This window comes from Nyctibius grandis, chromosome 15 (assembly GCF_013368605.1).
Source record: "Nyctibius grandis isolate bNycGra1 chromosome 15, bNycGra1.pri, whole genome shotgun sequence".
Taxonomy (NCBI): domain Eukaryota; kingdom Metazoa; phylum Chordata; class Aves; order Nyctibiiformes; family Nyctibiidae; genus Nyctibius; species Nyctibius grandis.
The window spans coordinates 9,783,065-9,795,935 of record NC_090672.1 but is presented as its reverse complement, the minus strand read 5'-3'; the positions used below and the strand labels follow the sequence as shown (position 1 = coordinate 9,795,935).

Sequence of the window (12,871 nt, the reverse complement as noted above, 5' to 3'; positions counted from 1 at the left end):
TAAAAAAGGTATATGTAGAAAACAACTAGCTTGTGCATTAAAATTGACAGACTGGGGTCTTTAACAGTGATGTAAAGAACAGACTCTTTGTCCCTTTAGATGGGAGATAGCGCCAACCAGATTTGTTAAAGTGAAATCTGGATAGGTGTTTGCAGGTCATACTGGTTGAAAATGTGTTTTGGAAACTTACTCAGGTAATTAGGGGAAGATATGCTCCTTCTGACTTGTTAGTACAGGTTTTTCAGGGTTGTAGATTCTTGATGGACTTAAGTGTAATTAAGTGGAAGCTGGCATCTGCCAAATCAGCTTCCTTTAGAAGCTGAAGTAAATTTCAAGTTGGCCTCAAAAGTTCTGTCTTCTAGAGGTGTGATGTGGGTGATTTTTATTTAACCACTAAGGCACAACTGTGAAAAACAGGACCATAGCTTGAATTATTTTGCCTTATGGTGTTTCCAAGTGACCATCTAAGGGAAGTGTTCCCTGAGGGGGAAGGGGTTTGCTCAGTCTGAGGTGGGCACTCCTCTTATGAAAAAGGAGTGCTACTAAATAGCTTTGGCAATATTATTAAGAGATACTCTGGTAGAAGAGCTCATGGCAAATCTGCATTAGAAACAAAATGGTATCTAGCAGTACTTTTGCATGTAGGAGTAGCAACTCCTCCAGCTGACCCAGTGGTCTGCTAGTATGTTGTCTTTTCAATTCTATCTTGCTCCTCTGGCCTGGGGGATGGGGTTGTACAGTGAAGAACCAATGCTGAGATTCCAACTCCTTGGGACTTAACATAAATTTTTCATGACTGCCAGCTCACATAATGGTTCCTCCTGTCTTATGCTCCACCTTCTGGCACTGGTACAAAATCGTGATTAAGCATGTATGGAAATTTCCACTGCTCTGCTGTTCAGCTCCTCCGCCAGCTGCGAATTTGAGCAGTGTCAGTGAGCAGAAGTGCCTCTGCCTGCCCTGCTAGCAGAAGGTGCTGCGGCCACACCTTCCCTTCAACTCTGCTTTCCGGTTGGAAAGCCTTTATGTTGCTTCAGGCCACACAAAGCAGTGTATAGCTGCTCTGATGAGATCTGTATGGGCTTTTGCCCCAGAAATCTTCCGATGACAGCGAAGGGGGGTAGGGTCTTCCCCAGCCCCCTGAGTCGCCCTCGTGTCAGGGAGCTCGGGGCTGCCGTGTCCCAAAGGGGAAGGCCGGGCGCTACCTCCTGACACATGCAGCCTCAGCCGCGGGAAGGCGGGGGTCCCGCCGACCGTGGGTGGGCTGAAGGGCACGAAGTGCCGGCAGCGGAGGAGCCCGCGCGGGCCGCCGGCGAGGAGAAAGGAACGGGGTAGGCGGGAAGCGCCCCGGCGGGCCGGCCGCGGAGTGCAACGCGCATGCGCGGCCGCCGTGTCCCCGGTCGCTCCTGACAGGCCGCGCGCCAGGGCCGCTTCCTGCGCGCACGGGACATGGCGCATGCGCAGGGGCGGCACCGCCCCCCCTCCCCCCCCTCAGCCGCCGCCATGAGGGAGGAGGGAGGCGAGGAAGATGGCGCTGGGTTGCCGCCAGGGGGGCCGGTGGTGTGGCCGTGCTTCTTTCGGGCGGCCCGTGCTGAGACGGCGGTCGCCCGCCGCGCAGGTCGCGGAGGAGGTAGAGGCCGGGTCCCCGGCGCGGCCCTACGTGGCAGCGGCCGGCGGCGATGAGGCGGCGGGTGGGGAGGAGCTGCTCGAGGTGTGCCGGCGGCGGCACTTCCTGCGGGGCGGCGCGGAGCCGGCGCTGCCCTGGCGCGCCTACCTCAGCGGCTGCCACCCGGGCTTCGGGCCGCTGGGCGTGGCGCTGCGGGCCAACCTGGCGGCCCAGTGGTGGGACGCGGTGCTGGCTTTCGGGGAGCAGGTGTTCGCGGTGGATGCCCCGCTCCACGGCCCGCCCGCTGCCGGCGCTCCGCGGGCCGGGCAGGGTCTCCGGCTGCTGCACTCGGAGACGCTGCGCGAAGCGCTCCAGGGCGGGGGCTGTGGCCAGGAGCCGGGTGGTCCGTCTCTGGAAGAAGTGCTAGGGAGCGCGGGGATGCTTCGTGAGAGCCTGCTTCCCGGTAGGTCCCTTGTCTATCCCTGGGGGGGTGAGGTGGGTCTCTGGACAGCCTGGGTGCCTCCTCGCGTTTTTCTTTCTGGGAGCCAAGCAGCTGCGTTTAAGGGAATTTTCCAGTTGCATTAATGCACTGGGAAAGTTTCATCTGCGTGCTGTGAGCTTATGTCCTTTTTAAGGACCTGAGCAGCTTGGAATGCTGAAGGGCACGTCGGAGGCCTTTTCCCTTGTAATTAGGGAAAAGGCACGTTAAAATCACAGTTGCCCAAGTACCTGGAGGAATCTGGCTACAGACTGCTGAACTAATCTCTGCAAAATTTTAACGCTAGTGGGACTGCACGTATAAACAGCATGTGTATCATACGTGTTACATTCACTCTCAGTTGAATTAAAAATTCTTTTTCCTGTGGCTACTAATATTAGCAATTTGTCTTTTGACAGGTGCTTTGGCGCAATATGTTAGCTGCTTAGAATTGGTGAACAAAAGACTGCCTTGTGGCCTTGCTCAAACTGGAGTGTGCTTTCACTCTATTCCAGAAAGTGAACCACACAACAAAAACCTTAGAAGGTAGAGTAATAGAGGGATTAATCCCTCTTCATACTTAAATCAATTGTTTGTGCTTATTTCATTTTTGGATTATTTTTGAATACTGTCTCTTGCTTTTTCTCTGTTATTTTTGAAGGAGTTAACTTGCTGCCCTTGCTATTGTTTAAAGAATAGGCGAAAGGACCACGTCTTTGCTTGCATGGTTTAGCTCTCCCAGAACTGCAGGACAGTGGCTCGATTACTGGTTACGCCAGAGACTCCAATGGTGGAGAAAGGTAACGGCAGGGTACCTGTGGGAAATCTTGGCTTGCTCCTTTATATCTCAAAGAGGGGGGGAATAGACACCCTGATAGGTCTTACAGAGTTACATAGCTTGCCTGTTCTTGTCACTGAAATACATGTATTTCTTGGGAGAAACCGAGAAACTGCTTAAGTTTACGACAAACCTGTTAAGTAGTTTATAGTGTGACTTGCAGAAAGGCAAGTGTTTTGTGTTTGTAAGTGATTTGAGATCAAAGTGCTGTAAAACAATAAAGAGATTCGGGCTGCAATTTATACAAATCTTTTGCTGAAAATCATAGACTTCAGCTTGCATTACAGACTTGTTTTTTGTAGTTAATACAGCTTGCACGGTAGTGATCACCTCTTTAATTTTCAGTTCGCTGTAGGCCCATCTAACTTTGGCAGCAGTGACTTTCAGGATGAAGAAGGAAGAAGAGGATTTAATTTACATTATAGCTTTCCTTGGGGGACAGAAACAATAGAAACATTGAAGAACGTCGGTGATACTGAACTGTTACAGATGTATCCAGGGGATAGTTCAAAATTACTTGTAAGCTTTACTATATTAAAAGTCTTTTTCAATAAAGATGATAATATGTGAGAGAAATGGTTTCTTTGCTGGTCCAGGTGCTTAGCATGGGACTGTCTTTTTATTCTTTTGTTGTACAAGCAGTACAACTGACACTCTGCAGTCAGACCTTCATTTTCAAAAGCAGATAAAATAGCATTTTGTTGTTTGTTTGGTTTTTTTTTTGCGAGGTGTTAATTCTTTGAAGTTAGAAATGAGTTGTATTGACAAGACAGCTGTTGTCAGTTACATAGCTTTTATCTGTGTCTGTGAGTAGATGTCAAGACAAACTCAGTCTGTGTGTTGTAGTGTTAAGTTCACATCAAAAAGTGCCTGTAAATGTATTTTCTTTTTGTAACTTGTCCAGTTCCATATATGTAGAAGTATATGTGGATTAATGGATTATAAACACTGCAAATGGCTTTATAGAAGTTACCACACTGAGAAGGGGGAATGGACCAGAGGGAAACCTTTCCACTGAATATATTGGAGAGGGAAGAACTTCTAGTGAATAGCAATGTTTGAAAAGCCAGGCTGAAGAGATAAAACAAGAGTAACTTGGTATTTTACCAGTAAATTGCAACCTTCTCCTTCTCGTGACAGCCCTGTGTCTTTCCTGCTTTTGCAGCTTATTTCTGTCCAGAAGGTGGAAGACTGTAATGTAACCTACAAAACTGTGGGTTACGTAGTGATTTCTCAGAATGTGGGGGCAGAGCCTCGTGGTCACTCGGAAGTGATCTACGAACCTCCAAACGAAAACGCAGAGTTTCAAGTGTATTGGCCATAGATTTAAATTTATGATCAGAGAAGCAGGGGAAGAAAATAATCCCATCCTGCTCTCATCTTCTGCTTTCCCCAGTGTTACAATCTTATCTAGTTACTGTTACACTTTTAAGATTGCTGGTAACTTTTTAAAATGTATGTCTGGTTGTGTTCTAAGTGTAATAAGGGTGCTTGACTCAGTGCCTCATTATACATTTAAAGTAAACAAAAGGCTTTTTGAGACAGTCTTTGAGGTATCCCTTTGTGGGTTTTTTCTCTTCAGGGCAGAGATGGAAGAAAGAATGTTATTCCTCATGTTCTGTCTGTGAGTGGAAATCTGGACCGAGGAGCGTTAGCGTATCTCTTTGATTCTCTACAGCTAGCTGAGAATCCATTAACAAAAAAGAAAAACTCACAGAGAAAGGTAACTTTCTGTAGAAAGAGTAAGGAAGAATAGATGATGGAAGGCAGGGGCAGGGTCCAAGTACAAAACCCACAGACAATGTGGTAAATTCAAGCATGGAAATATCTCCCTTTTCCACATCGCCATCCTCTGTTCCCTTCCCCAACGGGCACAGACAGAATGCTGCTCGCTGGCAGCAATAGGCTGGCCCCGTGGCACTGTCTCTGTGGTCCTTTTCACCTGCATAAGCAATTTTTCTCATTCTGAGGTCCCCTTTCCTGTTTTACCTTCTTTCTCTCTTATGAGTAGGTCGGGTCTTGCTGTGCAAGTGATGAAGGAGTTAAGAGGAATTGGAATGTAGCTCCTGTGCATGGGAAAGAGGAGTTTGTCTTTTCCAGCAGCATTTGAAGGTTGCTGAGAAGGGTAGAAAAAGTGGGTTGCAGGTAGTAGTGGGACATTTCCTCAAGGACTGTCGTTATTCCCACTTTTACCCTGGTTTTCTGGAGTTAAGAGTGCTAGCTTTCAGACAGCACTTGTCAATCAAACAGCCATTTGGTCTTTGAGAACAGGCAGTAGACTGGATGGTGACTGTCTGCTGGGCTGTTTCTGATCACTCTGGCTTCATTAAAGACGATGGAGCTTTGCTAACAAAACTTCATCTCTTTTTCTGGGGCTTAGCCAAAAGGGAGTAATTTCTGCCACGCTAACCTAGCTGGCATGTGTGCTAGTTGTATGAAATACAGCTTACAGTTCAGGTTTTTGTGTTATGAGAAAATTTTGCATGTTTAGAACCTTAATTTCAGTTTAAAAAAAAATTCCTAGTTTAGAATTTCACACTAAATACATTTAGTAATCTGTTGCTTTTTGTAAAATTATTAGGTACTGAAGCTTCATCCTTGTTTAGCACCTATTAAAGTGGCCTTGGATGTAGGAAAAGGTCCAACAACAGAGCTGAGACAGGTACGTTTTAAGAAAGTATTTTAATTTTGAGCTTTTGACTCTCTGTGTAACCTTCTGTTACAATTCAGACACTGTTACATTGGGGAAAATCATTCTGCTGCTTTGATTCTTGGAGATTCATGGTTGTACAGATTTTACAGTGCTTCTTCTATGCAGCTTGTGAGTCCTAGCCGAAGGAGTGCACTGCAGGCAGTGGGTAGATGCCTTCCTTGCATTAACATGCTGCTTTTAGTACTATGAATGATGTATACTATGATAATGATATATTAACTACTATACGTGATACTTGTTCTATGCAAAATAATGGAAAATAAATAACACAATCCCTCTCAGCTTAATCTTTCAGAATTATCTTAACACATGGGTCACATCTGCAGAAATATTTTTAAAAAGTTTTTATTTAAGTCGCTCATTAAGCCAGTCGCCACAGAAGGGAGGAAACTCACACTGGCATGTTTTTAAATAGAAATGGAGACTTAATTGCCAGGCTGCTTTCTACTTTGCGATTATTTCAGCCAGAAAATTAACACCATCTAGGAATGCTAATACCACACAGACTGGAGTTTTAATGGTTTCTTTGTATAGGATTTCAAACCCTCAAAGTCTGTCTTTTAACTTTCACTTTTAAATAAACAGGTTTGTCAAGGCTTGTTCAATGAACTGTCGGAAAATAGAATTTCTGTATGGCCGGGTTATCTTGAAACCGTGCAGGTATCTCTGGAACAGCTTTATACAAAGTAAGGAGAAAGAGTCTTTTGTAAATTAAACTATGAAGGTGAAAGATGACTTTCTGTGGACTAGCGAAAATATACCTTTTTTCAGTAAGAACTCATCGAGTGCAGTAACCGCATGACTGAAGGCATGTATCCTGAACTATAAACTTGGATTCAATTAGCTTTATTACAAAGAGCAATGTCAGATAGTTCCCTTTTAAAATTAAATTAAGTATAAGCCTTTCACTTGTTATTGTTTCTCTGGAACTCTGAAATGCCTTTTAGAGACTCTCCTATTGAAAATAAATTTCTTAAGATGAATTATAAGCTCGCAGAACTGTTTCCCACCCTCACCCCCCATCTTTACATCTGGACTGGTTCCGTGTTTCATTCTTAAGTACTATTTCAAATAGCACACTGTGTCTTATCTTGAACTTAAAAGTTCTTCCAAGTCTGGAACAATTACCATTAATGTATGTGATGGAATTACCTGTGCAGATAAAAACTACTATTCCAGTTGAGGGTTTCATATATGATTTGTTGATGAGGAGTGAATTTTGAGCATATTGCTGCTCATGTAAATGGATCTTGAGCATATTGATGAATGTGCTTTCCCGAGAGAAAATAAATACGACTCTTTGTTCTGTGCAGTAGTCTTCGAAGTCAGTCTGGCTATTAAATAACAGAAGAAAGATATATTCTGCTTCTACAAAAGTACTCTTGTAATAGGTTACCAAATAACATTCTTTTTATGTACTAAGGTAACTAAATAATTTAAAGAAATGTAATCAGGAAAGCAAGGAATGGCAAGAAGAAAACTTGTGTCTTCACACTGGACTTTTTGTGCAGTACAGCAAAAATAAGTATTTACAGCTTATGGTCATTTGTACATAACTTATCTGAATTTTTTGTACACCAAAAGCAGTAACGGGTTTGCTCTTTTCTTTGCAGGTACGATGAGATGAGTGTTCTCTTCATGGTCTTGATAACTGATGCCACTCTAGAGAATGGAGTGGTCCAGCTGAGAAGCAGAGACACAACCATGAAGGAAATGATGCACATTTCTAGGCTGAAGGACTTTTTAACTAAGTATGTAACATCAGCAAAAAATGTGTAAACTTAAATTCACTGAATAAAAGGAATTTCTTAAACATCTGTGCCTGAACTGGCTTCTACAGTGTCATGGACTCAGTGGTTTCTCTGCAAATAGTTCTGCTAAAACTTGATTGTGCATCTGTTTTCTGTCAAATCTAGACCATTTAGGTCTTTCAGGTTACCTCGAAAAGAGGGAAGAGACAAACTTGTCCCTCGTTAGCAGGGCTAACTATATTCTTTTTCATGTCTTCAGTTTTACTCTCTTATTGAAAATACTCGATCCTAACTTAAAAATTAATCTTTCATCTGTGACACAATTATGGTCTCTGCTGGAAAATAGTAATATATATAAAAGACTTTCAAATCTTAATAACATCAGGAAGTATCTTTCTACGATCTGTTGTAGGAACATATTTTAATCACATGGCCTCTATTCTTCAACATTTAAGCTACTTCATCTTGCCCTTGATAAACATAAAAATCAGAAATACATTATCAAGAGTAACAGGAAATAGAAGGAAGAAATAAATTGTAAACAGTTTTTGACAAGCATTTTTGTGGACAATGCAATCACTGTCAGGTAAGATCCTGCTGGGCACAATACATAAGTGATTTTGGTTTTTATGGTGCTATTTGGGCAATAAGCTGCTCTTTGTCTAATGGGATTATTACTGTTGGGGTCTTTGTTAATTCCAGTTTTTATCTGTTCTGCTTTTTCTTTTAAGTTGAAGTCCTTAGAGATTATGACGTGGGGATTTTGCTTGCTAGTAGAGAACAAGCTATGTTGTCTGTCTATAGAATAATTAGGCCAGGAAACTAGTCTAAACATCATCTCTTTCCGTGCAGACTTGGTGGTACTTACCACATCTGAGGACTGAAAGATTCTTTAAAAATACATGCTTAACTTAATCATAAAAGAGATCTTACCTTGTACTCAATCTCTGATGCGGACCTTTGAATAGACTGTAGCACATGCCCTCTTCTCTGCTAAAAGCCAGAATAATATAATTCATAATTGCTTTTTTTGGTACAGATAGATACACAACAGAATTAATATTCCGTCAGCAACTTGGTCACTAATAACATCTCCTGCATGGTTTTGTAATGAGGCTATTGAATTTTTGGGTCATAGGATGGTGATAGGCTTTTTATTTGGGATTTTTTGTTTGCTTTTTTCCCTTCAAAAAAGTCTTAAAATTATTTTAATTTCTCCATAGTAAGTAAGCAGTTTCAGTATGTAACAGCTACTATCTAAACCCTGCTTCCCCACAGCAAAATCCCAAAAAAACATATTTGTGCACATCAGAAGTTCCAATTATTATAGCTTGAGGTTTTCACCTTTTTCATCTTCTCTTCTAGTAACAGAAAAGTTGACATATTCTTCTTCTGGTTTAACAGGCTCTGGATTAAAGATGATGAACAGCAGTTAGCTCAGTTGCAACATACTGACGAGATTTTTTTTTTTTAATAATCTTGAAACAAAGCAGCAAGATTCCATATTGAATGTAAATCTACCGTGCTTTCTGTAGCATTCATGGGCCTTATCAGAGCTGGTGTCACTGCCCCTGCAGGCTGTGTGGGTAGAATGCTGATGGGTATCTGGCAGGAGCAGCTGCACAAAGCACTGAGCTAACACAGTAGAGCAGCTAGAATTCTGTGTACTATAGGAACAGGAAGGCAGATTTGTTCAGAGAGAATGATTCCCTTTTTGATATTTAGAAACAGGAAACATAATATCTTTGCTGTTGGCTTGTTTTAGAGGTTTCTCTTTCCCTTGAAAATACTGACATTCGTGTATAAGGCAAATGCAGAAAACTAGAAGATAATAGCATCGTGGTTTTCATGTAACGTCTTCATTATTGTGTATTTTCTGCAATTGAAGTAGTACGATGTCTTAACGTAGGTCAGTTTTTTGTGGTCTAGCATTACTTCATCATTTCAGGTTGAACTGACTTTGCATCTTGTCAAAGTTAAGAAACATGGAATAAAGAGCTGTTGTGTACTGAACAATTTTGAACAGAATGCAGGAACCACGTAAGTTTTCATTTGCTACAACTTACATATAGCCCACTTTTGTCTCTTAGTACATGGACATTGCACCTGTGATCTACTTACTGTCTTTTAATTTTCTTTTCCTCTGTAATGGCTATTTCAATCCTTGCCATGAGTTGCCAAATGCAGTTCTTAATTTTACTTCTGTTTACAGTAGGTTTTTGTACAGAACTTCAGTTCATTTAACCAGTTGCAGTTGTGGCTGCATGGCTGAGAGGTCATGCCAAATGTGGATCCTGAGGGACTTCAAATAATGCCTCTGCCAGGCATGGTCAGTAGGAGTATTAGCTCACTTACCGAGTGGTAGTAGGTGTCCCCTTCTGCTGCTTTTACAGTACCTGAAGAAATTTGCCCATACTAGCTACAAATAGTATAAGAGCATTCTTAACCAAACTCCCACAAGTTAAGTTTCATGACTGCATGGGGAGTAACATGAACTTACCAATCTCTGTGTATAAGACATAGTTTTCAGACTCTTCTGCATTCATGGTTGAAGTAAGGCCAGTTGAGGACCTAGCAGACCTAAATTTTTCTGCAAATTGTAAAAGAAAAAGAAACACATACCTATATACATATATCATTTTTTTCTTAGAGGGAAATAAGCAGCTCCATGATATTTTTTGAATACTCGGAGATTTCAGATAATTTTTATTTTCATTATAAAAATTACTCCTTAGCCAACGGCATTTTTAATAGAATTTCCTTTCTTCACTAAGAACAATGAGGTCCAATTCCTTCCAACATTTATGTGTATTAAATTTGATGTTGCTTTGCTTCCCTCATCCCAGACCTGCCATCTAAAACATAGCTCAGAATTTTTGCCTTGTCAATGTCTTGTTAAATTGCCTGTGCTGGTTAAGAGGAGACTTAACAACATTCTAAAATACCAAGAGCATAACTCTACTTGTAGCATGATGTTTACACACTAAAATGTGTTGACAACATAAATGAGCACCTCTGGAAAATGAAACAGACATTCAAATAACTCACTTGCTTTATATGAAGGAATTATGAAAAATGGAATTGCCAGAGCAAATCCTATTATGAGTAGTAGCAAGATCACCCCAAGAGAAATTATCAGGGGTTGAGAATGGCTTCTCTCTTCTGCCAAAAAGAAAAAAAAAAAGGTGTTTATGCAATGAAATGTTTTTTCATATTTATATTTTCTGTAACTTAAAGTCAAGACTTTGCATTTCTTCCAGCTGAGGGAAGGGAGCTGGTGGTGCTGGCAGACTCTCCCTTTCATAGGATCAGAGAGAAAAGTGAAACTAGATTGTCCCCAAGGTGGACCAGGGGTCTCTTGTAAAAATTAATCTTTTACAGTCACCCTTCATGGTCACTTCCACTTCTACTACTATCTAGGCTGCATGGAATTCTATCTTTGCATTAATTTTAAAAACTCTGTTTTTTTTATTGTCAAAAAATTCTGTTTTGAACATTACATTGCAGGAACAAAATTTCTGGCTAAAAAACTTGCATTGTTACAACATTCTGAATGTTGTGTGGTCCCTGTTTACTAACAGTTCATGCATGCATACCTGCTAATGTAAAGTTGAAACTGTTGCTGTATTTTGTGTTATTGCAAAAGCTGTTTTCAGCTCTGCATTTATAGGTTCCGAAGTCACTAGAGGAATTGATAAATAGAAAAATCACAGCTGCTTCCCTCTTCTGTATCTTCACTGGGGGAGAGATGCTTTGTTTCCCTCTGAAGAATATGTATGTGATAGGGAGAGAGCCGTTCTCTGAGAGACAAGACAGGGTTACATTCTGGCCTTTCTTTGCTTGAGAGGTGGGTGAGCTCAGCACTGGTTTGGAAATCGGCTCTGTAAAAAGAAAACTGAAAAGACTGCATCATTGAGTACAGCACAAGCTCCAAAGCAAGACTTGGAGTTAAGTGGCAACATTGGCAAATGAGATAGATAGGCATCAAGGACGGAGGGCTCAGTGAGCCAGATCAGAATAGCACTGCCGACTCCTAAGGTAATAAAAGCCCTTTGCAGTAAAGTTCAGCTCCGCAATCAAGGCAGGCGCACACTGCAGTCCATAATAGTACCTGCTGCTGCATCAGACATGGCTCTGTGCCCCTAAAATAAAATGTGCTGAGAAAGTATACAGCAAGACATACCTATAAGGGTGAAGTTGATACTATTACTGTATTTTCCGCCACTGGAGGTGTTATCCTCAGCTTTGCATTTGTATTCACCCACGTCACTGGCAGACTTGATAGTCAAGTTAAATAAAGCGGGGGTCAAGTCTGGCCTATCTAAAGTGGATACCGTCCGATTGCGTTTAAACAACGTGTATCTGACAGGTGGAGATCCAGAGTCTGAGTGGCAGGAGAGGGTCATATCCTGGTTCATCACTACATTCAAAGTCTCCTGAACAGGTGTGAGCCTGGGATTGGACAACGTCTCTGAAAAGAAGAAATGTCTGGGTGAGTTCACTGCATCTGTCATCCAAGAAACTCACATATTTTGCCCAAAATACGTGGGGACCAGGCTATCCTTATTTCTGTTGAAATAGGGGGTTATATTTGTTTCCACCTCTGGTAGTGGGCAACACAACTTTGTATTTTTCAAAATCAGTACACAGCTTCAAACACTGGATTAAAAATGCATGTCTTCATGTAAAAGAGAGCATGTACACACAAAGCCAAAAGATGTATCCAGATGAAGCAACAAAACCACTTTTGAACTACGGCACCAATGAAAATAATAGAAGTATAAAAGATAAATATAAATATTATGGGGTGTAAATTGTAGGAGAAAGTAACCTTATATGCTAGTTGAGAGGTAGCATGTGAACCTTAAATTAAAAGCAGTATTTTATTTATGACCATATGTAAACAGGCAGAATTAACCATGTGTAAGTAGATAGAACTTTTGAATAGTAGCAGCAGGAGCCTTGACTGTCTTATCAAATTAGTTTGCTTTTATGAGATCATACAAATATATTTGTAAGAAAAACTTGTAATGCCTTTTCATAGAAAATGGTAATAAACTAGCTGTGACTAAGATAAATGATGAGACTTTTAGAGGGGAAAAATGTTTTAACAAAGCAATTTCCACTACATACAAGTCAGCAAAGTCAGCAGAGATAGTTAACGTCGTATAGAAACTTGTAAACTGCCTCACTGCACACACGGGGGCAAAAGCTTTAATTTTACATAAAGGTTTTGGACATTTTTAAGCCCCTCTCCCATTTTCTTGTTAACAGTTGATTTCAGCACATAACCCAAAACCGAAAAAAGAGAACCTACCTTTGCCATTTGCAGTAGTTTGCTGAATCTGCTGAGACATTTGAACTAAGAGACAAAAAGAAAGCTTTCAGACAAGAAACAATGGTTCTTGTTTAGAAAGATTTGTGATATTCAAGAAGTATGTCTTGACTTACGGTAGGAAAACAGCAGAATTCTGAGAAAAAACAT

General features: G+C 41.4%; 2 protein-coding genes across 3 annotated transcripts; one reads left to right on the top strand and one right to left on the bottom strand.

Moving 5' to 3' along the window:
• The first annotated feature begins 1,498 nt into the window (after nt 1-1,498).
• POLG2 (DNA polymerase gamma 2, accessory subunit) lies at nt 1,499-7,450 on the top strand. 2 transcript variants are annotated; one of them, XM_068413232.1, is made up of 9 exons: nt 1,499-2,069; nt 2,504-2,630; nt 2,779-2,884; nt 3,268-3,441; nt 4,505-4,645; nt 5,504-5,584; nt 6,221-6,321; nt 6,407-6,443; nt 7,249-7,336. In XM_068413232.1, exons 1-8 carry the CDS (start codon nt 1,529-1,531, stop codon nt 6,435-6,437), a joined length of 1,302 nt encoding a protein of 433 aa, XP_068269333.1. In that variant the 5' UTR covers nt 1,499-1,528; the 3' UTR covers nt 6,438-6,443; nt 7,249-7,336. The 2 variants fall into 2 exon arrangements, with proteins under 2 accessions (XP_068269333.1, XP_068269332.1); XM_068413231.1 differs by lacking the exon at nt 6,407-6,443 and having other exon boundaries at nt 7,249-7,450.
• Nucleotides 7,451-8,710: 1,260 nt separating this feature from the next.
• Nucleotides 8,711-12,871, bottom strand: MILR1 (mast cell immunoglobulin like receptor 1). Its single transcript, XM_068413523.1, has 7 exons — nt 12,838-12,871; nt 12,704-12,748; nt 11,570-11,857; nt 10,983-11,267; nt 10,435-10,548; nt 9,887-9,976; nt 8,711-8,793 (listed from the first exon to the last, which is right to left on the bottom strand). The coding sequence occupies exons 1-7, from the start codon at nt 12,869-12,871 to the stop codon at nt 8,711-8,713; spliced, it is 939 nt and encodes a 312-aa protein (XP_068269624.1).